Below are 23,828 nucleotides of genomic sequence, written 5' to 3'. Positions count from 1 at the left end.
TCTCACCGATGGTGGACTGTGTCAAATGGGAAAGGGGGCGCACACACCATCCAGCCATCGGCATCTCCACCTGAGCTTTTATTTACTTTCCTGTAGGACTTCAAAAGCCTCTATCCTCCTACACTGCCTTGCTCCCCCCTGCCCCCAACAGGCTCCCACAACCCCTTGTTCTGTGTTCTTGGTCCTCTTTTCTCTGCTCCAAGCAGATGCTTCCCTGGGAACCTTGGTCCCTCTCTTGCATTGTAGCAGGAATGCAAAACTGAAGCTGCAGCAGTCAGACACATCCACACCTTTTTGCGGAATGTTTTTTCAGTATGTGGTAAACCAGGTTATCGTCCAAAAAGGATAGGTCATCATCAAAGGCTGTGGGTCTGCAACAAGCTTGCCTTACTTTGTCAGTGACTAATTTTTTCTTTCTGGTTAATTTTTTTAAAATTTTGTCATACGTGCTCTCGGCTTCATCACAAGATCCACTGCAATACCGGAAAATTAGCTCTTCTTTGGTTTCATATCCCAAATCCAAGTCAGTCACGTTTAAATGTATTTCTGTTAAGACACATCCTCGATTTTTGCCCTTTTGATTCCTCCTTCCCCTTTTTCTGGAATTCTCTATGTTTGTGGCTGTGTTTTGCCGGTTTCTCTCAAGCCTAGGAAAAATCGGAGTCTGTTTATCCAGCGACCTCCTCAGTCTTTTAATGGTGGCTTGAATAAAGTCCACTACATCATCAAACTGATCTGGATAACCCTCTGGCATATTAGCTGTTTGGGAAAGAGACAAAAGGCTTTGTCACGTGTCAGTTGTTATTAATGGAAGTTTATCCATTTGTGGCTAAAAAATGTTAGACACATGCAAACTCCCCTGCTCATTACTTCAGAGAGTACACCCAGGACCCTCAGAAATCAGGGAGAATTTGGAATGGTTTAGAACATCATGGAAACTCATTTGGGGAAAAAGAAATTAGATATGTATGTATCTCTGTAGGTGTCTGCTGACACTTGGTAGCGCTCTGGCACATCTTTCAATATTGAATGAGCCCTGTCAAAATCAAGGGAAAGAAAAGCATGTCATGATACAAATATTAGTTAATGGGTGTATGAAGCTACTGTAGAGAGGTTATAGAGGCTCTTCCCAGCAAAGTGGCAAAAGGACAAGGTTTCTTTAAATCAATTTGGTGATTATAGTTGTTGATTGTTGTCTTTTCACACTAGCAGTGGTTAGTATTGCTAAAGCCACCTATCAATAAGGTTTTTGGGCAGGACACAAGGAGGAATTTCCTGGGGTGCCAGGCTGAGCTATTATTCCTGGCTGAATGCCTGCTTTTTTTAATGCTTTTAGGGGATAATTATTATAAGAGCTCTTGAAAATTTTCTCATGGAACTATTTCATATCACAAGATGCTGATTAGATTGAGTAGAAATAGGTCAGAAGTATTATGTTAATTTTCAAGGGAAATGTTATTAATGCATTTTCTTTTTATGAAATTAAAATATCTATTTCATTTTTCATTTGATATATACCCTATCAAAGATAAATTATTCAAGTAAATTAAAAGTTGAAGTCAATGAAATTTTTTGATACTAGCAGAATGAACCACTTCAAGGAGAGTGAAATTGAATGCGTTCTTCTGAAACATTCTGAGATTTCAGCTTTTCATCATGATTTGGAATAAAATCATGTTTTGAAATCTTTAAACTTCCCATGGACTAAATCCCTCAATGTGATCTCTTTTAGTGAATACAGTGATTTAATGGAGGGTCAGCCTGTCAGGAGCCCATGTGTGGGTGCCCTTATGTTATATTATTAATGATTGTCTCTTAAACATGCAAACAGCACTGCAGTATTGAGATATTTTTTTCTCAGTCATTGTGCCAAAAATCGAGTCTTTGAGGATTCACTTCCTTTACATGAAGACCTAAGAGGATGCTTCTTTCTGTACTTAACTTCTAAGTGCCCACCCATGTAACAGACCAGTGTCATGCACCCGGCCCTGCATGTAAGGGTGCTCCATCTCCAGATGGACCCCTACGAATGTCCCAGGAACTGCAAACATCAGGAAAAGTGATACCTGACACAGTGCACCTGGCTAGGGGTTGGTACCTCCACTGGGCCACGAAGGCTCTGACTGGGTCAGGTGCTGAGATAGGAACAGCTCCTTAGGCAAAGGCTCAGTGCCACATTTCCCTAATAAGCACTATAACAGACAGGAGCCCTGATGGGAGACCAGGCAGCAAATGTATCCAGCCCACACATGGTGGCATGGACTCTGTTAACAGGAGAGAAGACACAAGACTGCCTCCCATTGCCTAGCAAAGGTGTGCCTTTATATCCTCAACAGAAGCAACAAATATGCCGGAGATGGGGGCAGAAGGGCTGTTTGTGCAAAAACCTGCTGAAACACAGTGCATCTGCACTTAAGGAAGAATATGGACCCCACTCCAAAGCAGCCACATCCTAGAAGCCCCCTTCCATGATAAAATAGGGATGGATCAGAAATATACATTTTTTCTTGGATGGCTCCAGCAAAATAGTGCAGACTGGTAAAAGAGTCTGCAGGCAATCTTGTACCTTCACATAATGAGGGTGACACATGGGAAGCAGGATTCTATAAACTGTAGAGTTTGTGACTGGGAAAAGTGAATTCCACTGTGTTTTGCAGGTATCCAATGCTAATGGCAACAATCTCCCAGACCAGTGACTGTGAAAAGACATGAAAGAGGGATGGCTGCTACCTGTACAGCTCTACAGGACCTGAACAAAGCAGGACCTTGCGCCAAGCCCCATAAGCCTGTGAAACCAATGGTAAGTGCGCCCTTCTTGCACTCCTCTGTCATTAACTCTGTAGCAGGTACCAAAATACCCACTATGAGCCATACCTACTGGAAGGGGGTAGCTTGGATAGATGTGTCCATTGGATGCACCACCTGGCTCTGTTCCAGGACAGGCTGGTTTGCCTACACCATACCAATACTGCCCTACCGAGCAAGGTCCAGGTCAAGGTGATGGGTGGGCTATGTTCCTTAAAAGCAAGAAGGGGTAGATACCTTGCTAGACTCGTTCAATCAAGATGATCCATGTGGAGCTGGCACAGCCCCCATCGCTGAAGTATGACTTTGGCCCTGGTACAGATGGAGAGGAGTTTGGCAGGAGGCACTTGTTCTTGTTGCTGTGGGACTAGGTGGTTTTTAGATTTCTTACACAGAAGCTAGGTTTCTTAGCTTATAACCCAATAGGGGAAGGATGTGGCCCTGAGGAGATGGCTCTAGCTGTGCCATTCTCCACCCTCACCTTCAAATTACCCCCTCATACTACTGTGACTACCCAAGTCCACACCTCTGTCACATATTTCTGGCCCAGTACTTATAGCAACAGTATGACACAATGAGACATTGTCTGTGGAGAGTGAAATACAACCATCAGGGAAGTATACTAATGAATTAATTATATAATGTATAAGTATACTAATGACAGCGGTCGACAGGCCAGAGGGACAGGATGCCATCCAGAGGGATCTGGATGAGCTAGAGAGGTGGGGACGAGCAAACCTCATGAAGTTCAACAAGGCCAAGTGCAAGGTCCTACACCTGGGTCGGGACAATCCTCGTTATCAATACAGACTGGGGGATGATGTGATAGAGAGCAGCCCTGCGGAAAAGGACTTGGGGGTACTGGTGGATGAAAAGCTGGACATGAGCCGACAACGTGCACTTGCAGCCCAGAAGGCCAATTGCATCCTGGGCTGCATCAGAAGAACCACGACCAGCAGATCCAGAGAGGTGATTCTCCCCCTCTACTCTGCTCTCGTGAGACCCCACCTGGAGTACTATGTCCAGCTCTGGAACCCTCAGCACAACAAGGACATGGACCTGTTGGAGCGGGTCCAGAGGAGGGCCATGAGGACAATCAGAGGGCTGGAGCACCTCTCCTATGAAGACAGGCTGAGAGAGTTGGGGTTGTTCAGCCTGGAGAAGAGAAGGCTCCGGGAAGACCTTATAGCGGCCTTCCAGTACCTGAAGGGGGCCTACAAGAAAGCTGGGGAGGAACTGTTTGCAAGGGCGTGTAGCCGTAGGATGAGGGGCAATGGTTTTAAACTAGAGCAGGGTAGGTTTAGATTAGACATTAGGAAGAAGTTCTTTACAGTGAGGGGGGTGAGACACTGGAACAGGTTGCCCAGAGAGGTGGTAGAGGCCCCATCCCTGGAGACATTCAAGGCCAGGCTTGCTGAGGCTCTGGGCAATCTGATCTAGTTGAAGATGTCCCTGCTTACTGCAGGGGGGTTGGACTAGATGACCTTTAAAGGTCCCTTCCAACCCAACACATTCTATGATTCTATGATTCTATGATTCTACATAATGAAGTATACTAATGAATTAATGAAATCCATGCAAGAGTCAACCATCAGGAAGGAGCTGGGAGATTGTTGTAGAGAAACCCAGTCTATACATGGAGTCTGCAACCTTCAGCCTCATATTTATCCCAAATCTGGTATGCTGACTATGCAGTGAGGGAAGTAAGTTTCCCCCCACCTAAGAAGGGAGAAACAAAACTGTGGATTACTTGAAGAGATAACAAATGAACTAGGCACATCATTTTTAAACTGCTTGCAATTCAGGTGCAAAAATGTCACCTACCCCTGCAACAGTGCTATATGCAGGAATCTACTTTGGTTAAATATTGATCAGAAAGTTATAGGGTCCAAGCACTGCTCTGCCCAAGCCAATCCAAGTATGCCTTGGAGGCTAGATAAAGAGGGGGAAAGGCCCATGTTGTGGACTGTGTCCCTGCTCGGAGCCCATGCTGACATCTATCCTGGTTCATGCATGATAACTGCTCCAACTGCATCAAGGGAGCTAATGTTGCTGAGAGCCTTCTGTGCTGCAAGTGGTCTATGATACTTAAGGTGGAGGAAACACACTGTAGATGAGCCCTATGCAATGCTGCTAATGCAGGCATGGGGTATCAACATGGCAGAAGGTGGAAGCAGTAGGGGAACAAGTAGACCAAGTAATCAAGCCAACAGGGTATCCAACTAGAGGAGCCTTACCTACACACGTGGACTTGCTGCAAACAGAAGATGGGGTAATTGGCAGCATGGCTGATCCCACTAATCTCGCTGGGGCTCTAACACAAACCATGCAAGCTCTCCAAGTTGTAACCTGGGATGAAGCGGGCATGGCTAATACGTCTAAGATAGCCAAGGATCCCTACTCAGCTCATCCCCTGATGCAACATCAGGCCACTTGGGAGATTCGCTGGGAGAGATGCCAGCACTATGAGTAAGATGAATGCCAATTTTCTGTCTCCAGGGTGGATTTTCCCTTCAGCCCAGGGGACTGGAAAATATCTGAAACAGATATCCAAATCTGTCCAGAGGACTCCTGCAGTGATCCCCAGTATTTGGAGATTACATCACTTGAGGAGACACAAGGCACATGGGTGATATTAGGGAACCAGTGGGTGAGCACAGAGTTCCCCTCAAGGAAATGTGTGCTGGACCTATCAACCCTGGTCAGTGTCTGCCCACCTACAACCACACATGTTGTTACAGGACTGTGTGTACACGATGTTAACCACAATGGCAGCTGCATTACTGGGCTACCCAATGAGTCCTTGCAAGTTGTTGCAAGCAACAACACCCTCTACCTGTGTAACCCCAAACTAGTCATGATCAATGCAACGATGCAGTTTTTGGCACCTTCCAACTGGACTGCCAATGTGCCCCAAGTTTGCTTCCAAAATTTAGCACTCTTCGAGGAACACCTCCAGTCCCCCACACTCAACTAGCCTCAACGCAATCCCAAAAAGCTGAGTTTCAACACAGGCTCAGTGGTGTGGGCCTGTGCTCTTGGTACTGCATCAAGCACAGCTGGACCCAGCAACCACTGAATCATGGACCCAAGCAATGAGGCTCATACTGATCGGATGTGGCTTGGTGCTAATTTTCTGCTGCTTAATGAAGCATAGTCATCAGTGTGACTACAGACATTTACTAAGAGTGGCTCGCAGGGGTTTGAAGGAAACCTTGACAGCCAGGAGTGAAGTGAGAGTTGACTTAGTGGCCTATGCCAAGGTGCCAGTCATGACTCAGTAGGGATATTCGGTTGTTCAATAAGTATGGGTGTGAAATCTGAGAGCCCGAAACAAAATGCCATAAAAAACTCTTGAAGTAGGACCCTGGGCAACCAAGTAGAAATGCCAGCATTAACACAAGGCATGACGGGTTGAAACAAGGCACTAGAGATAAATGCTAAGGAAGCTACCACCAGACACCATACGTGAATAAGCACTACCAACTGACCAAGGACTAAAGACAAGGACAGCAGGGAAGGTGGAGAAGACTTGACAGCAGGACCACCCCAGCCTGACAGGCACTTGGTAGATGTGCTCCAGGGATGCCAAGAGACATCCCCACACCACAGCCACTGCCTGCCAAGCACTTGTTTGGTCTCTGCGCTGCGGTAAGTGCTGCTGGGGGTGAAGAGGGTGCTGAGATGAGCTGCGTGGCTATGGAACACCACCACTGGTTTGTAACCTGAATAGAGCCACTTGATTGAGCCATGATCTGTTTTACTTAGTTACCCCTCTGTCTCAAACACTGTTTAAAAATTGTTTATAGTCTCAGAATAAAGGCCAACAACCTGGCAGCTTTGCTTCTCTAATACTGCATGGATTGTGCTGACTTGATTGTGCAGCAGGCAGAGCTTTCCATGGGGTTTTCACATCCCTGGGAAAAGCACATACTATTATCCCTTCTTATAAAATATACAGTTTGGATGTGTGTATAAGTGTGTTGTATTTACATGTACACATGTACAAAGTGCCAGCAGAAAATGCTCAGATACTATGGCAATAAAGGCAGTAAAGATCTTCTCTGAGCAGTATTCCCTGGCTCCAGGGTGTGAAGGAATTAGAATTTAAAAATCTGAAGCCACCTAGGATGGGATAGCCCACAACAGCATGTGCTCAATATAGTTTAGTGAAGGTTGGCTCACACATACATGAGCGTGATGCATCTCAAAGCAGGCATTCCCCGAGGGAAAGGACCATATGTCCTGGAAATGTAAAGTCCTCCCTCAGGGGGCACCAGGGCCTCTGTGTTCACAGTGTGCCATTCTGCTCACAGTGTGGCAAAAAGGCTCACAGACCCCATCGGTCTCCCATGTCCAGCTGAACCAGGGCTCTTGATCTGCTAGGAGTTTCTCACAGGATCAGAAAATGAACAAAGAAGCAAAGAAGGAAAGAATGACACATCACAGGACTGGTGTGATACAGTAGCTGGTGATACAGTAGCCTTGAACAGCACAAAACACTGGGGTGGAAGGCCCCTCAGGCCTTACTGATACTGAGTTAAAAAGAACATATGGTTCCCTCCTTACTGGAATAATGTAGCTAAGTTTGAAATACTTTGTAAGCGGATGGGTTAAACATCTGCTAGGTTTAGTTTGATAAAAGGAAGCCTTGAGACATTGTATCCTTGAGTAGAATAGATAGGGAGAGATGCTAGAATAAGCTAGTTTTGTGAAAACAAGAGTTGCAAACTAGGCCAAAAGACGAACCGAGTATGCATGAAGACCGAGTTCAATCAGCAGACACAGTGAGGAAGACTATCGACGACCACCAGAGGACCCTGGATGACCACCAATGGACATGGATGCGCATGCGTCAAGGACATTTACATATATTAATGAGTTCTAGGTGATAATATGAATATGTTAATAATTTCTGGGAAATGTAATGAATATGTATATTCTGATTGCTTATAACCTTTGTAGTTGAGCAACTCAGCGCACACACTAGGCAGAGTGATCCCCTGTGCGCCCAGCGCTGCAATAAAGAATGCCTGCTTTCTAACACTTCAAAACTGAGTCTTAGAGAGTCCTTAATTGCCGGCTTACGGTATCAGGTGAACATAAGAATCCAGAAGAGTGACCAAGCTGGGCACCGAGTTGGTTAACACCAAACATCCAAAACTCCAGGAGTCAAACAAAAATAAAGAAATGAGACTCATTTAAAAGACGTTTAAAAAAAAAACCAAGAAGAACGTTTGCATCATCTGCTTGCTGTTTGCTTGCTTTCTGAACCTTTAGGGCACACTCAGTTTTGGCCCAACCTTTCGGGTTAGGAACACCCCTCTTGAATGTAAACTGAAATTCTCACCTCTCTGCTGCTCTCTGAAACCTGAGGCTTTGACCTACCCATCCCCGAGCACAGTCCTTGACCCCTGGGCACTGCAAGAGCTGGCAGCACATACAGGCACAGGCTCCTGCAGCCAAACACCTGTGGTGCTCCCCACCAACCTCTGCAGAAAGCCACCCTGGAGCTCTGCTTTGGGCACACAGGGAAACGTGCCTTCCTCTGGGCATCTTCCCCACTGCAAACCCCCCAGAGCCTGCCTTTGCATTTCCGGTTAATAAGAGACACTGCGTGCCAGCAGGATCGGGATCTGATGCCTACGCTTTTTAGAAGAATAAATTATACAGTGTTCAGACAGACTTCTACATAAAATAGGTCTAAACAAACATCCAAACCAAACTCATCACATTCTCAAGAAAACAGTTTCCATAAAGGAAAAATGGACAATTTATTTATGTCTGTTCAAATGTGACCACAATTACATTTTGTAAAACTATTCCTTTCATTTCACTAGCAACATATTTACATATTTATTTTAAAGCCAAAGTGGCAGTAACCCAGCATGGTAGAGCAAGAAACCATCAGTTTGTACCTGACCACAAATTAATTTCAGTGGGAACAGATGGATCTCCAGCTTTTGAGAAAAAAATCCAGTTACTCATTTTGGTGCTTTGGATGTAAAAGGCTAACTACAGTCTTTTCTGACCACACTGTCTATTATGGTTTACAATAAAAGCTTAAATTCTGTTAATTGCAAAATAATAATTTCTATAAGTGGGTTTTCCTTTTTTAAAAAAATCTCATAAAACTTGAAATTTTAAGTTATTGGAAACTGTACTTTAAGGAATAGTTTTATATACTGATCTTGGGAAAATGTAATTACATTACTGCAGCGTCATTTGGCACTTTGTATATCCCCAGTTAAAGTGATACAATAAAAGTCACATAAGGTACACTAAAAATGATAAAATTAAATTTTTATTTTGCATTGTAGCTTTTATGCATGCATTTGTGAGACTGCATAGCTACTACATCAAAAGTTCAGGACAAACATTTAATAAAATTACCAGGATATTTTACTTAAGCACAGCTGTCTTTCAATTAGAGAAGTTCAAACAGCAGCAGACTCTTGTGTAAAGTATGATTTCAAAGTTCAAGGAGGTTAATCCAGCTCGTTATAATGATAAGCATTATTTAGAAAATTCAGATCCAGATCTGTGTTAGGATCAAATTGCCCTTTTTCAAAACAGTTCTGGTACTTTAATCTGGGACCTTCTTAACTAAAATATTTAAATTACCTTTCTTTCCTGGTTGTTTTTTAAGTTTCCTCCAAAGTTATACTCACAAAGATGTTTCTTCTTAGGTCATTTGCTAGTGGGGAAAAAAAATTAATGTGCCTCTAACTGTGACTGCAATGAATCACCCTATTTTTTGCTGCTTATGCAGATAACTGTGGTATACCATTTATTCATTAGTTATTTTTGTATTTAGCTTGCTTTGCAGTAATGTTTTCAGGTACTTATTGTAGTCGACAAGCCCTATCCAAACACAGAATCTCCCCATCTCACACCACAAAGGTATACTTTAGGAGACCCTTGGAGTAACCTGTTTGTGGAAGTGTAACCTTAGTGAGGTTAAAATTACCAATGTGATGATCAGAACTGTGGTGGGGATAAAACATTTATTCTATTAAAAATGAAATACTTTTCATGAAAAACAAAGCCTATCATGCAGGCATCAAAGCAAAGGCAGGTGTTAAAACTAGTTATACTGAAAAGTTTTCAGGATTTAAACCATTAAAATATCACCTCTCTGAGGTATGACTTTGCTTTCATGCCTTGCATGAAAATCTGTGAGGCTAAGAGTAAAATGGAAACCAGTTGGTTGTGTCCATTAGTAAAAAGAGCATCAAACACACCAGGGTCAGCTCATCTTTAAATGTTTAATACAGTTCTGATTCACTTCCTCACTCCCTGTCTCACCAGCTCCCAGGAAACGCTGCATCCTACCCTCTGCCTCAGAGAGCCTTTAGAAATGGAGCCTCTCATCAGTGTCACTTGTCTTTTGTTAAGGTAAAGTGCTAAGTAACCTGGAGGATAACTCTGGGGCCACTCACACCAGTCAGGTACAATAAGGCAGCACTGGAAAAAGGTACAGGGTTAGCCTACCTGGTGTGCTTGTTCCTAATGGAGCAGCCAAGTTTTGTGTTTGCAGCTCACTAGCTAACCCTGCTGCTTCCCATGTGTTGGTCATAATGGCAAATCTGCAGAGTACTTTGTATTTTCACACTGCCATGCTTAGCAGTGCCTCCCCTTGCATCTTTTACCTGCCTTCTCTCAGGTACGAAATACCGGTTCCTACCAGGAGAAGAAAGGGGAGAAACAACAGGACCATCATAATTGCTGCCAGTTGGGGGAATGACCTGGTAACAGAGGGAAAAAGCAAGGTCAGGTGAACTGAGTGAAGTAAAGGAAGCTGCCTTGCAAGCTGACCTGTCCGCAAGAGTTTCTTGTTCTTTGTCTGGTCCAGGCAGGAGTCGTTCACAAGATCCTGTCTGACTTCAGGCTGGCACCCAGGGCTGGATCCCTCTTCTGGCCCCTGGGCAAAGGGGTGTCTCATCTGGCAGTCAAGCAGCAAAGGAGCAGCAAGAGGATGTGGTCTTGTCTCTGATTCAGAGCTTTGAAAAAACAGCTCTGAAGCACTGAGGAGCAGACAGCTTTTCAGCAGTCGCTCTTGAGGTTTTGTGACAGCTCCTGCAGTAGCTGCTAGGAGCCCGTCTGCACTAGGGCCTTATTGAATGTGGCTGTGTGGGTACTTGAGCACCCACGAGGCAGTCTCTGCACCTGAAGAAGTTATGGCATAAACAGTATAAAAGGGGGAAAAAGAAAAAGTGGTAGTGCCCTACCTGAAGCCACTGACTGAGCAGGAGCCAAACCTGGGTGAAGCACATACCTGCCATGTCTCCTCCCTAAGGCCTTGTACCCCTCCAAATTCATATCATACTGAATAAATCTCCAGCTTCCCAGTAAAACCTGGGTTTATGCTTAATATTTGGTTCTGCCCCATCCCTGCAAGAGCATCAAATGAGTATGTATGACTGGGACCTGACACCTGTGATCTCTATTAGCAAGAATGCATGCAGCCAGCTAACAGGCATGGCACTGAGACTTTAATGGAGGAAATACTATTGGTAATAAAAAGAAATTCTCTTTAGCATTCCTGGTGCAGAAGTGATCCAGCCCAGCCCTCGCACGACATCAGTAATCCCCCACATCAGTCACCCATCCCCACTTTAGTGCCAGCTCACTGAATGGGAACAGCATAACAGAAATAACAGCAGAAATGTCACTGCAACAACAGTTCAACCCTACTCCAATCAAGCAACTGTTCCCAGGCTGCCTGTGCTCTTACATTGTATCTCCCGTCAGGTTTTAGGACTGTCCCCAAGAAACAAACACAGGCAGCAAAGCAGCAGGAAGGGACCCTATCCCAGTCTCTTCCCTGGGGCAGTAAAGCAGAGACGTCTGGGCAAAACCATGGCCGATTCCTCTACTGTGACAATCTCTGCTGCTATCAGATTTTGATCTGACCTATAAATAATACACGTTCTTCTACTGTCACCTTTCACTACCTGCATTTCAACCTGTTTACAATAGGAACAATATGAAAAGCTTTAATATTGCAGTTTGGAAAGTGTTCTTCTTATAATAATCACTGTAGGACAGGTGCTACGTGCTCCACTGCAAGAGGTCTCACACTGGGATGTGTGGACCACGACCTGTGAGATGGCATCGGCAGCTGCTCAGAGGCAGCTGGGCTCCAAAGAGCTCTGCCCCCTTCCCAACTGATATGCTGGGTCCATACCTCCCTGTCAGAAATTTCCTGAGTAATTGATGGTTTTGCCAAAGAAATCTTACACGCTTGGGATGGGAGCAGAGGTAGTCCAGATATTTGTATGTAGCTTGTTAGTTAAAGTGGATAATGACCAGCTTGCCTCTAAAAACATGTCCACCTGAGAAGTTTTGGCTTACCTGCTGTAACACTGCCTGGCCTGGATGCAGGAAAACAAGTATTTTGATTTCAGTGTTTGCTTCTTTTGAAGCCTATTCCTGTTCAATAATCATTAAAGCATTTGTACAAATCCCACTGACTTCAAAGAAATGTACCTGCAGGTTTCAGTTTAAGTGCTGTACCAATATATACAAAGTCAAAAGCCTAAATATCTGCTAGTGTCATACAATGTGGCTTTATTCCTTAAAGTGAATGCTGATATTTGAAATGTTTTACATAATTAATTTTCTGTCCTTGATCTTAAAAACAGACATACTCTAATGTCTTTGTACCTTTCCCAAATAAATCTTTTTGATTCTGTTTTCTTTCTTCTCTTTGTAATTAGGACTGTATTTCCAAGAATCATTGAAATCTTTCCTTTGGTTCCCCTTACCAAATATTACTTAATCAGAAACTACAGCTGTTTTTGTCAAAAATTACAATTGTGCAGTGTCAACCATTCTACCAACACTAATATGGCAGTGGCCTATTTAGATGTCTGAAGATCCTGAACATAGTTATGTTGCAATATTTAGTATTCCTCTTTTATTACTTGCCATTGACTTAGTACCTCAACAAGTGCAGTTATATGGGGTTTTGTCTATGTACTACAAGTTTTAAGTTGCAGTTGCTTGGCAGTGTGTGTGTGGGATGAGGACTGGATATTTGCACTAGATGTCCATCCCTGATCATCTGCAGTTATGGGGATGGGACTCAATGACTCCAATGGCTTCTCTCAAGCTCTGTAACTTTAAATATTTTAAACTTACTTTATGCAGTCCTAATCAGGAACAGTATAATTTACAAAGACATTACAACTTATCAATCTGAGGATCCTATTCTAGTGGACAAATGCCTCTCCCATCAATTCATCAATAGTCACTACACAGCTGAATTCTTCAGCCTTCCAGGAAAGGTTTCACAGCTTGTCATCTGTAGACCCTGAACACGGGGATTTCTAAAATATATTGAAGAGCCCTATGAAAGGTGACCAAGAAAATTATGCTCAGGTATGTTATCTAGCAACCCACACCTGCAAAACATCTAAAAGGATCCACACTTCCACTGGGAAATTTTTGAGGTCCCTAAATTGAAAAGGAGCAAAGACATAAAACTTTAAACAAAGGATAACTGTTAAAATGAGAATAAAACCATATTCTCTTACATTTCAGTCCTTTCCTCCTTAAGTCTCAAAACACCCTTCACAGGAGTATATTCAGTAGTTATACCTGAGACTGTGGAGAAATCAGCTTCTAGGGCTAAATGTATCTGGATTTACCCAGATGTGTCCTGTTCTTTCTTTTTTTAGAATTTTGCCCATGAAAAAAGGTGACTTTGAATGCTTAAGATTTCTAAAAGCCTAGATAACCTGGGCATGCCCATGCAAACAAACTGCCCCACTCGGTCCAACACTGGCTGGATGCACCAGCTGTACTGTATACACACAGATCAAATGATGCAGTGTGGCACCTGCAGATACCTCTCCAATGCATTTGATTTACTGTGCATGGGCAGGTTACCTCTGTAGCTTCCGGGCATCTTAGACTAAAGCGCATATGCCACACTATAAGTGTGTTGAGCAGGAAAGCCTGGACAGAAACATGAGAGTTCTGGTTCGTAACACTGAATGTGCCTAATAAATACTGTAGGGAAGGAAATGCATTCATTTGGAAGTATAATTTTTGCCTTAAAGAGCCCTACAATATCACTGTTTATTCTAGATACCTTCCATACTAGCTGATAATGTTGCAGCTAAAGGCAGTAACTTAACATTAAATACCTCTTAGCAGGGGTATGAAGAATGTTTAGCAGAGGTATAATGCACACATAACACAATGTGTTATGGTATAACATACCAAAGGAGCTCCAACAACAAATGACCATCCAGTGGCCATGGATAATGCAGAAACATGTTTTCCTTCTATTAAGAGGGAAAAGCCTATAGTGAGATTTTTTTTCATTTAATTCTACATGCATATCGCTAGTTCTTAGTAAAGATGTCGGGGGCGGCTAGCAGAAAAGTACAAGTATGCAAGAAACTCGAGGGCATGCCGACCTTGCAGATCTGAGACAAATAACTCTGAGGAGCCAGGGAACAGCTGGCCTTGCAGGTCCGAGATAAATAACCTTGAAGAAGTAGGGAGTAGGCAACAAGTTATCACTGTAGCTTTTAGCACATTCCGAAACTGTAGCTTCTAGCATGTAGCGAAACCGCAAGTAGGAGGGATTATTGTAATGAAACATTTAGAGCTAAGCCAATTAGAAATGATAGAATTTGCGTAATTTATGTAACTGTTAAGTAGCTGTATAAAAAGCTTTCCGACGCGTCTAATAAACCGACATCTTGCTTGCATCAAGCAGCATCCCGTCTCTCAATCGCGGCAAATTGGTGACCCCGACGTGATGGGGTGGTGAACCGCCTAGCTGAGCGGCTTGCTGCGAGTCCCACAGAACTTTGAAGGAGCTGCTGAAAGGAAGCAGGAACTGGCCAGGAATCCCTCTGGAGTTAAGAGGTGAGCTGTGGGAAACATGGGGAATCAGATGTCCCCTGCAGAGAGAGACGTATATGAGGTTATGAAAACGCTCCTCCGGAAACATAAAAAAGATATCTCCGGGCAGGACTTAAAGATTATGCTTAAATGGGTACAAATGAAGATCCCCACTGTTACGGCCTCCAGTATTTTTACCCGGGAACTTTGGGACGATGTGGGGGTAAAGTTGTGGGACGCGGCGACGTCAGAGAATGCCGAGGCTCAGCGTTTGCTTCCGTGGTGGAGAAATATCTTTGAGGCTATTAAGGCACAGGAAAGGGGCCATAATGACTCTCCAGATACTAAGGGGGAACCTTCATCAGCTCAGCCTTTGCTTCCCCCTCCGCTACCTCCGCGACGCGCTAAGTCGCCCGGACCCTTAAAGGTCTGTGCCGCAGGCTACCCTCCTGAGGAAGATCTGCTTGACCCGGCGCCCGTTGATCCCGATAAAGAGCCTGACTTGTACCCCCCTGACCCTCATGATACGTGGGCGAATATTAGATGTCAAGCTTTAAAAGAAGGTGACTTGGAAATAGCGCGAACGATAGTCGCCCCTGTTATTTATCAAGGCCGGGGAGTGCAGTGGGAGGCTTTGTCCTTCTGGTGATTAAAGAGCTGCGCCGTACCGTCACAGAACACGGGCTCTCTTCCCCATATTTTGCGAGCCTGCTGTCTTCTGTCTTTGATGCGTATGTTATGACTCCCCATGATTTAAAATCGCTAGCGCAATTGTTATTAACCCCTACCCAGTATTCCCTCTGGGAGTCGCATTGGAGAGGGGGCCTTCAAACTCTCCTCAACAGCTACGTGGGTCATAATAATGCTGCTCTTGCCGCACTGACCATGGAGCACCTTATGGGTACGGGTCAGCACTCTGATCCAGCGGCACAGGCTCGAGATTGTCCACGAGAGGCCCTGGAAGCGATCCGCGAAGAAGCAAAAAAGGCTTTACTCAAAATACCCGATTCCTGTAAACCTCAAAAGGCATTCACCTCTATTACGCAGGAACCTCGGGAGCCGTACATGCAATTCATTGATAGACTTAAGCAAGCTTTAGAACACCAAATAGATAATACTGAAGCTCGAGAAATTTTGCTATTAAAATTAGCAGTTGAAAATGCTAACGCCGACTGTAAAAAATTACTTAAATCTCTCCCTAACCCAGCTCCGACTTTGGTTGAAATGGTAGAGGCTTGTAATCGTATCGGTACTGTAGACCATAAACTTGAAGCGATGGCAGCTGCTTTCGCAGCTATGAGAGGCATGTCTGGGGGAGGAAATTGTTACGGTTGTGGTAAACCAGGCCATATCAAACTAAATTGTCCCACTTCTAATGGGGGGGCTAAAGCTCAAGCCCCTGGGATCTGTCCCCGATGCAGGAAGGGGCGTCATTATGCTAATCAATGTCGTTCTAAGTATAATTTTCAAGGGCAGCCAATACAGGGAAACCGCTTGCGGAGCGCGGGGCAGCGACGCGCACAGACACAAGTATCGTCGCCGGTGAATCGAGCCATGCAGATGGGTGTGACCCCGCCACAAGTCTTCGCCCAGCAACAGCCGGTAGCGCCGGATTGGACCTGGCAACCTCACACGCAGTAACGTTGCTTGATTCCTCTGTTCATTTATTAGCAACTAATGTTTCAGGTCCTTTACCTCCGAAAACACAAGGGCTACTATTAGGGAGATCATCAGTTACCTTAGCTGGACTTTTTGTATTGCCTGGAGTAATTGATGTGGATACCGTTGGGGAAATTAAAATCATGGTCTGGACCCCATTTCACCCTTGCACAGTACCCAAAGGAAGCCGCATTGCACAATTACTACTGATCCCGCAGAACGCAAGCTCTCTTTCGCTTCACCCACCTCCGCAGCAAAGACAAGGAGGTTTTGGATCTACTGGGGATCCACAGATTCTCTGGGTACAGTCCATTTCTCAGAAGCGACCACTTTGTCAATGTACTCTTATTCACGGCACTCAGCAAGTAATCCTAAATGGGATTATTGACACAGGGGCCGATGTTACCGTAATTTCACAGGCGAAGTGGCCTCCACAATGGCCTTTGGCAGCTGTGCCTCAGGCACTAGCCGGAATCGGAGGAGTTGGTAGAAGCCACCAATCCTCGGAATTGATCCAAATCAAAGGCCCAGAAGGACGAGTGGCTTCCGCCAAGCCTTTTGTGCTGCCTGTTCCTATGGTCTTATGGGGACGTGATGTGCTATCACAATGGGGAACTTCCATTCAGTCGCATTTTTAGGAGGGGCCATTGAGGTGCGCGACACCCTGAAACTGACTTGGAAAACTCAGACGCCCATTTGGGTAGATCAATGGCCCCTACCACTCGAAAAGCTTCGCGCTCTCCAAGAACTGGTTACGGAACAATTAGCAAAAGGACATATAGTACCTACTACTAGTCCTTTGAATTCACCTGTCTTTGTTATTAAGAAGCAATCTGGCAAGTGGCGCCTGCTCCATGATCTCAGAAAAATCAATGATGCTATGGTAGATATGGGAGCTCTGCAGCCAGGGCTCCCTTCTCCAACTATGATCCCCCGCAATTGGCATCTCACCGTTATTGACCTTAAGGATTGCTTTTTTAATATTCCACTACACCCTGATGACGCTGCCAAATTTGCTTTTTCAGTCCCAAGTGTCAATATGCAAGCCCCTGTGCAATGATATCAGTGGGTTGTACTGCCACAGGGAATGAAAAATAGCCCGACAATTTGTCAATGGTATGTCGCTAAGGTACTTAGCCCTGTCAGGGTTGCGTTGCCTCAAGTTCTGTTATATCATTATATGGATGATATCTTGATGGCTGCGCCTCACCTTGAGCTCATGGAAAAGGCCGTAGCCCTTGTCACGGCCGCTGTCGATTCGGCAGGCCTCTGTATTGCGCCCGAAAAAGTCCAGAAAATGCCCCCTTGGACCTACTTGGGTTGGCGCATCAGGACCCAGACGATAGTTCCCCAACCTGTGCACATACAGGCGGACATTAAAAATTTGCACGATGTTCAAAAATTATTAGGGACCATTACTTGGGTCCGACCCTTGCTAGGAATCTCCAATTCAGACTTAAGCCCTTTGTTTGAACTCCTCAAGGGAGATTCCGATTTACGCTCCCCTCGTCGACTAGGTCCTGAAGCCGCTGCCTCATTACAAAAAGTAGCGGAAGCCATCGCCTTACGGCAAGCACACCGCTGTGCGCCTGAATTGCCCTTCAATTTAATTATTTTGAACCCTGCACGTCAGCCATATGCTTTGATTTTTCAATGGGACCCTAACAATCCTGATCCCTTATTAATCATTGAGTGGGTCTTTTTACCCAACCAGCCCACTAAAACAATTTGGACGCAACATGAAATGTTTGCTTCCTTGATAATTAAAGCACGGCAGCGCTTGCTTGCCCTGTCAGGGATGGACTTTGCTTCTATCTGTTTACCTGTAACTAATATGTACCTACAATGGTTATTCCAACAGTCTGATGCTTTCGTGTTTGCCTTAACAGATTATTCGGGTCAACTAACCTCACATCCTCCGTCCCACAAGCTTCTACATGCTCATTTTAACTTAATACCCATACCAAAGAGATGTCACCAGCCCCTCCAAGGCCTTACTGTGTTCACCGATGGGTCTGGAAAAACACACAAGTCGGTGATTGTCTGGTGGGATGACCGCTCTCAACAATGGGAGTCGGACGTTGAGACAGTCTCCGGGTCCCCTCAAATCGTAGAGCTTGCCGCTGTTGTTCGAGCTTTTCTTAAGTGGTCTACACCACTGAATCTTATTACTGATTCTGCTTATGTTGCAGGCGTCGTCGAACGGGCTGAGGCCTCGGTGCTGCGTCATACTTCGCATGCTGATTTGTTTGCTTTGTTGCAGGAACTTGTTTTCCTTTTAACCTCTCGAACACATCCCTATTTTGTTTTACATGTTAGATCGCACACCTCTTTACCTGGGTTTATTGCAGAAGGCAATCGACGGGCCAATATGCTCACTCTGCCGGTACAAGTTTTACCTGACCGTATTGCGCAAGCTAAGCTTAGTCATTCCTTTTTCCATCAGAATGCAGGGGGCCTCAAACGCCAGTTTGGCCTCACTTCTCAGCAAGCGGCGAACATTATCGCTGTCTGCCCTGATTGTCAAAAACATTCTTTTCCTACGGCACCAGGTGGGGTTAATCCCAGAGGCTTACAAAGCCTGCAATTATGGCAGACGGATGTCACACACTATCCAGAATTTGGGAGATTAAAATACGTCCATTCCTCTATTGACACCTTTTCAGGTGCTCTATTTGCCTCCTGCCATGTGGGGGAGGCGGCGAAAGATGTTCGCAGGCATCTGCTGCGTGCTTTTGCTACCTTAGGCATCCCTGCACAAATCAAAACAGACAATGGCCCTGCTTATGTCTCGGCTGCACTTAAAACCTTTTTTATCTCTTGGGGGATCACTCACATCACTGGGATCCCGCATTCCCCTACGGGCCAGTCCCTGATTGAACGCTCTCATCAGTCTTTAAAGCGCTTGTTACAGCAACAGAAGGGGGGAGTAGGGACAGCCACCCCTGAAGAATGTCTACAGAAAGCCTTGTATGTTTTTAACTTTTTAAATTGTTCTTTAATAGATAACAACCCTCCGATCGTTCGCCACTTTAACACAAACACTTCTTTCGAAGCCAGCGTAAAAGCTCCAGTCCTGATCCGCGACCCTGAGACAGGTAAGGTCTTGGGGCCATACCCCCTTGTCACATGGGGCAGAGGCTATGCTTGTGTTTCCACAGAACGAGGCCCCAGGTGGATCCCAGCGAAGAGCGTGCGACCTTTCCGTGAACCCCTACCACAGTCGGGCGGCCACAACACCAATCCACAGCTAGATCATTCCCCTGAACAGCATACCGGAGAACATTCGGAGGACTGATGCAGTGCTTTTATGGACAATAGAGCAGAGACTTGCTACTAGCCCACGGACATGGCTGTGAGGACTTTGACGGAATGTGCTGCATGGACTTAGAGGACCACTCTTCTTCGATACATAAGCAAATTACACAACTCCTCGCGCATTCACAAAAGGTGCAATCTGATACGGACTTCTTCGGATTGGGTACTTTGGGTGATTGGTTTGGGCTAAAGGGCTGGCTTAGGAGCCTGGTACAATCTGCTGTACTCATATTAGTTATTATATTGGTAGGCCTTTTGATTCTAAGCTGCGTTCTTTCCTGTGTCAGGTCTATGGTGACTAAAGTTGTTCGATATACATGGTTTATTCAAAACGGCGATATTCCGAAGATTTACGATAGTGTTAGTTCTGTCCAGCTCACTGAGTATGATGACCTTTAAACCCGCGCCTCAGTTCTGCCTTTAAAGAAACAAAAAAGGGGGAGATGTCGGGGGCGGCTAGCAGAAAAGTACAAGTATGCAAGAAACTCGAGGGCATGCCGACCTTGCAGATCTGAGACAAATAACTCTGAGGAGCCAGGGAACAGCTGGCCTTGCAGGTCTGAGATAAATAACCTTGAAGAAGTAGGGAGTTAAGCAACAAGTTATCACTGTAGCTTTTAGCACATTCCGAAACTGTAGCTTCTAGCATGTAGCGAAACCGCAAGTAGGAGGGATTATTGTAATGAAACATTTAGAGCTAAGCCAATTAGAAATGATAGAATTTGCGTAATTTATGTAACTGTTAAGTAGCTGTATAAAAAGCTTTCCGACGCGTCTAATAAACCGACATCTTGCTTGCATCAAGCAGCGTCCCGTCTCTCAATCGCGGCAGATGCCCACTTGATCAAGAGACTATATATCATATCCTGGATCTTAGGATACTCCAGTCCTCACATACATGTTGATTATGGCCATACAGTGGCAAGCAGTTACAAAATGTATTCAACTGGGAATTGCATATAAGTCAAACCAAGCATTTAGCTCCTTCTGCACTGTCATGCTTCTGAAGCTGCTGACTTAGTTTTTAGCTTATAGTAATTTGGTTTATATTTGTTCTGTTCACAGTTGCTATTTAAGCTAATTGTATCCTTTCCCCAGCAGACTGTAGCATGACGGAAAGACAGGGTTTTCTAACTTTACAAATGCTACAGCTACTCTTCTTCATGTGAAATAAGCTATCCCATGAACACTGATACCTAAAATGCCTACAAACATTGGATTAATCTCAAATGCGCTGCATTTCTGGAGGCTACTCTCACTTCAGCATCTAGTCAAGTAAAAAATGCAGAAGACTTGCAATTACCAACACCCTCTGCCATCTCTAATTACTGCCCCGAACAGCAAAGGTCAGCACATTACACCTGATAAGCCTGGGAGGTTAGGACCTTGCCTGTAGGCTGGAATGAAGGAAGGTTTCGAGCCAATCTGAAAGAGATGGGGTAGCATCAGGTGACCTCAGAGCACTTTGCAGAGAAAGCAGTCCCATCAAATGAGAACACAAAAAGGTGTAGAGGGCCTGGGAAAACAGATCTGTGCTCCAGCAAGGTGTTTGGCCCATCCCAAGGAGCGGGACATGATCTCACAACTCTACTAACCCCTGCTGCTGCTGGTGTATGGGAGACCTGACCTCCCTGGAGTAAGAGCAATGCACACCTTGGAGTGCAACTGCTATTCCCCACCCAGCCTGCGTGGGAATCACTTTAGGGGAGAGCAGTGCACCCCCCTCTGAACACACGCAGCACCCAGTCCTGCTCAGCACCCACACACTGAGTCAATGTGGGTGATGATGGCACTCCCACCGCTTTGTGAGCTGCCTCCTGCAAAGCCGCTTGGTGAAGCAGCTGACCAACAGTATCCACAGAGATATTAATACACAGCAGGTCCACCAGCAGATGAGCCGGGGAGCTGCAAGCATGCCTGCATGCTTGTGGCATACTGCCCTCTGCTTGTAAGAGAAAACTCGAAGAGGAGAGGGAAGTCTACATGGTGTAGATGTGACTCTTGTGTATGTTGCTCTATGTCTTTTGTGTGTTGAAGGGTGCTTGCTGCCAAATGGTAAGCGGAGAGAAACAAATATGTCAAAGACACTGTCAGTGGTGACTCGAACAAAGTGCTGCTGTGGTGGGAAGGCGGCAATGTGCCTGGACAGACTCAGCCTCATGGGCTCTGTGTTTGCAGACTGCTCTCCAGACACCACACACTTTTAAATCAACTAAAAACAGCGTAAAAATGGATCAAAGTATTTTACCGCTTTCTTACAGCTGCCTTTCTGCAGGTCTCCCCTGACTCGTCTGACTTGTCAATGTAGCAGAGAGGAGTTTCTGACTTTCGGGCATGGGTGCTGTGTAAACCACTGCTGTGTAAAGATCACAGGAACTCCCTGGAACCACATTCCCAGAACTAAGTTTCAAGATAAAAGCAGGATCCTACAAATACTCCCACCCTGGAAAGACAGAGCATTAATGATCTCCCACCCACACTGCTTTCCCCCTAATGCTCTTCTTGCCACCAGTGCTGCAGCAAGCCCGTGCAGAGGGGACTGGCACAGCAGCCTGAAAAGCTGATCGCTGCCTCTCATAGGATGGCTCAGTGCCCCGGTACCTTCCCCGCCACACAGTTTGCCATGGAGAAGAAGATAACCATGTGTGACAGCCCTGCATCCCTGTCAGGCTGGAGCCCTGTGAGGAAGTGCTTTCGTCTGACCTCCCTGCATGAAGGGGCTGAAAGGACGTCAGGGGCTGCTGGTCTGCAAACAAACAGCAGGAGACCAGGTTGGGATAGGATTCCAGCAGGGGGAAAACACAAGCAAGAAAAGGAAATAGAGAAGACTAAATGGGGAAGGAAATAGATATGTGTGCGTGGGGACAGACGGAAGAGGAGATGGATGTTGGAGAGGGGATGCAAAGCGGAGTCACGGCACACGATTCCCTGCTCGGCGCCTCCACACTGCGTTAGTCCAGCTGGTCCCAGAGAAACCAGAGCAGGGCTGCCTGTGGCTGGAGCTGCAGTAGGCACAGGGAAAGGACATGCCTCCAGAGAAGGAGATAAAAATGAATACCAATTACTGGATACTGTCTGCATCCTGCAACAAGCTGAACAGAGAGGGCTGGGCAAGGGCAAAGGGAGCAACCTCCGAGCTGTGTCTGTGCCTTTGGTAAATGAATATCTCCACAATTCATGCGAGTATTTTGCCACTTCTTACTGAGTCATATTAACTCTCACTTTTAAAAGCCACCAGTGTCAGCATAACATTCATGTACTGCTGTGAAAATCCTGTATCTGCTATTGTAGGAGACCTATTATTAGCAAGGCGTTATTATGATCTGTCATTTGGATTGTAAACTGTCTTACTGTGAGCCAGTTCATGTGGATTGCTCTGCATCAAGCTAACTCTGCCACCACTACTCTTCTGTAAACTTCCATGCAGACATACTAATTTCAGGATCAGGATCCAAGGCGGATTTAATGAAACTCAGCAGCACTCCAGGATGTGTACAGCGCCTCCCACCATGGAGCCCAATTTCCATCAGGACTTGCTCCCACTACAGACAGTGAATTATTGCATTGGCAGGTCTGAGCAGGGAGAGGAGCTTAAAGCGCTGGAGAAGGAGCTTCAGTGCCTGTACTGGGAGGTGTACATACCTGATCCTCCTCCCGGCTCCTTTGCCTACAACTCACTTTCCCATGTCTCTAGGTTTTTCAACCAAAGGGATCTTATGACTGCCAGGAAGGTAGGGCTGGGGGTGGGAGGGAAGGGGGGTATTTCCACTGCAATTGCCAACCCCAAGCTTTGGAGGATGACTTGGTTTGGAACTGCTGGAGCCAGACCAGAACCACTGACTCTGCCTGGGGGAGAAGTGGGGGCAGAAAGTAGGCTGGGGGGGGGAGAGTGAGGGGGATGTGTGGGGGGGAAGTGTGGGGGTGTCCTTTCCTCACTCTGATGCCTGGGCAAAGGGGAGCAGGTTTAGCAAGACAGATAGCTGTGGCTACAAAGGGGAATGTTTCTTACAGTCACTGTGCACAGCATAGGGAGGCAGTAGGCTGATGGGGGAGAGATCGTCTTCAGGCCCCTCTACCACTGAAGAGGGCCCCTTGGGAGGCATCTTACCAGTGGGCAGGGGCAAGGTGGAGACTGTGTTGAGCAGCACCATGCAGAGAGCCACAACATCCCATAACTTCAT

At 45.6% G+C, this 23,828-nt stretch overlaps 1 protein-coding gene across 2 annotated transcripts; it reads right to left on the bottom strand.

Annotated features, from left to right (window-relative positions):
- Positions 1 to 274: 274 nt before the first annotated feature.
- LOC128901993 (glial cell line-derived neurotrophic factor-like) lies at positions 275 to 23,828 on the bottom strand. Of its 2 annotated transcripts, none has more exons than XM_054184237.1 (2): positions 23,657 to 23,828; positions 275 to 759 (listed from the first exon to the last, which is right to left on the bottom strand). In XM_054184237.1, the coding sequence occupies exons 1-2, from the start codon at positions 23,826 to 23,828 to the stop codon at positions 275 to 277; spliced, it is 657 nt and encodes a 218-aa protein (XP_054040212.1). The 2 variants fall into 2 exon arrangements, with proteins under 2 accessions (XP_054040212.1, XP_054040213.1); XM_054184238.1 differs by having other exon boundaries at positions 23,756 to 23,828.

This window comes from Rissa tridactyla, chromosome W (assembly GCF_028500815.1).
Source record: "Rissa tridactyla isolate bRisTri1 chromosome W, bRisTri1.patW.cur.20221130, whole genome shotgun sequence".
Classification (NCBI taxonomy): domain Eukaryota; kingdom Metazoa; phylum Chordata; class Aves; order Charadriiformes; family Laridae; genus Rissa; species Rissa tridactyla.
The sequence above is the reverse complement of the archived record's forward strand: the minus strand, read 5'-3'. Positions and strand labels throughout refer to the sequence as shown.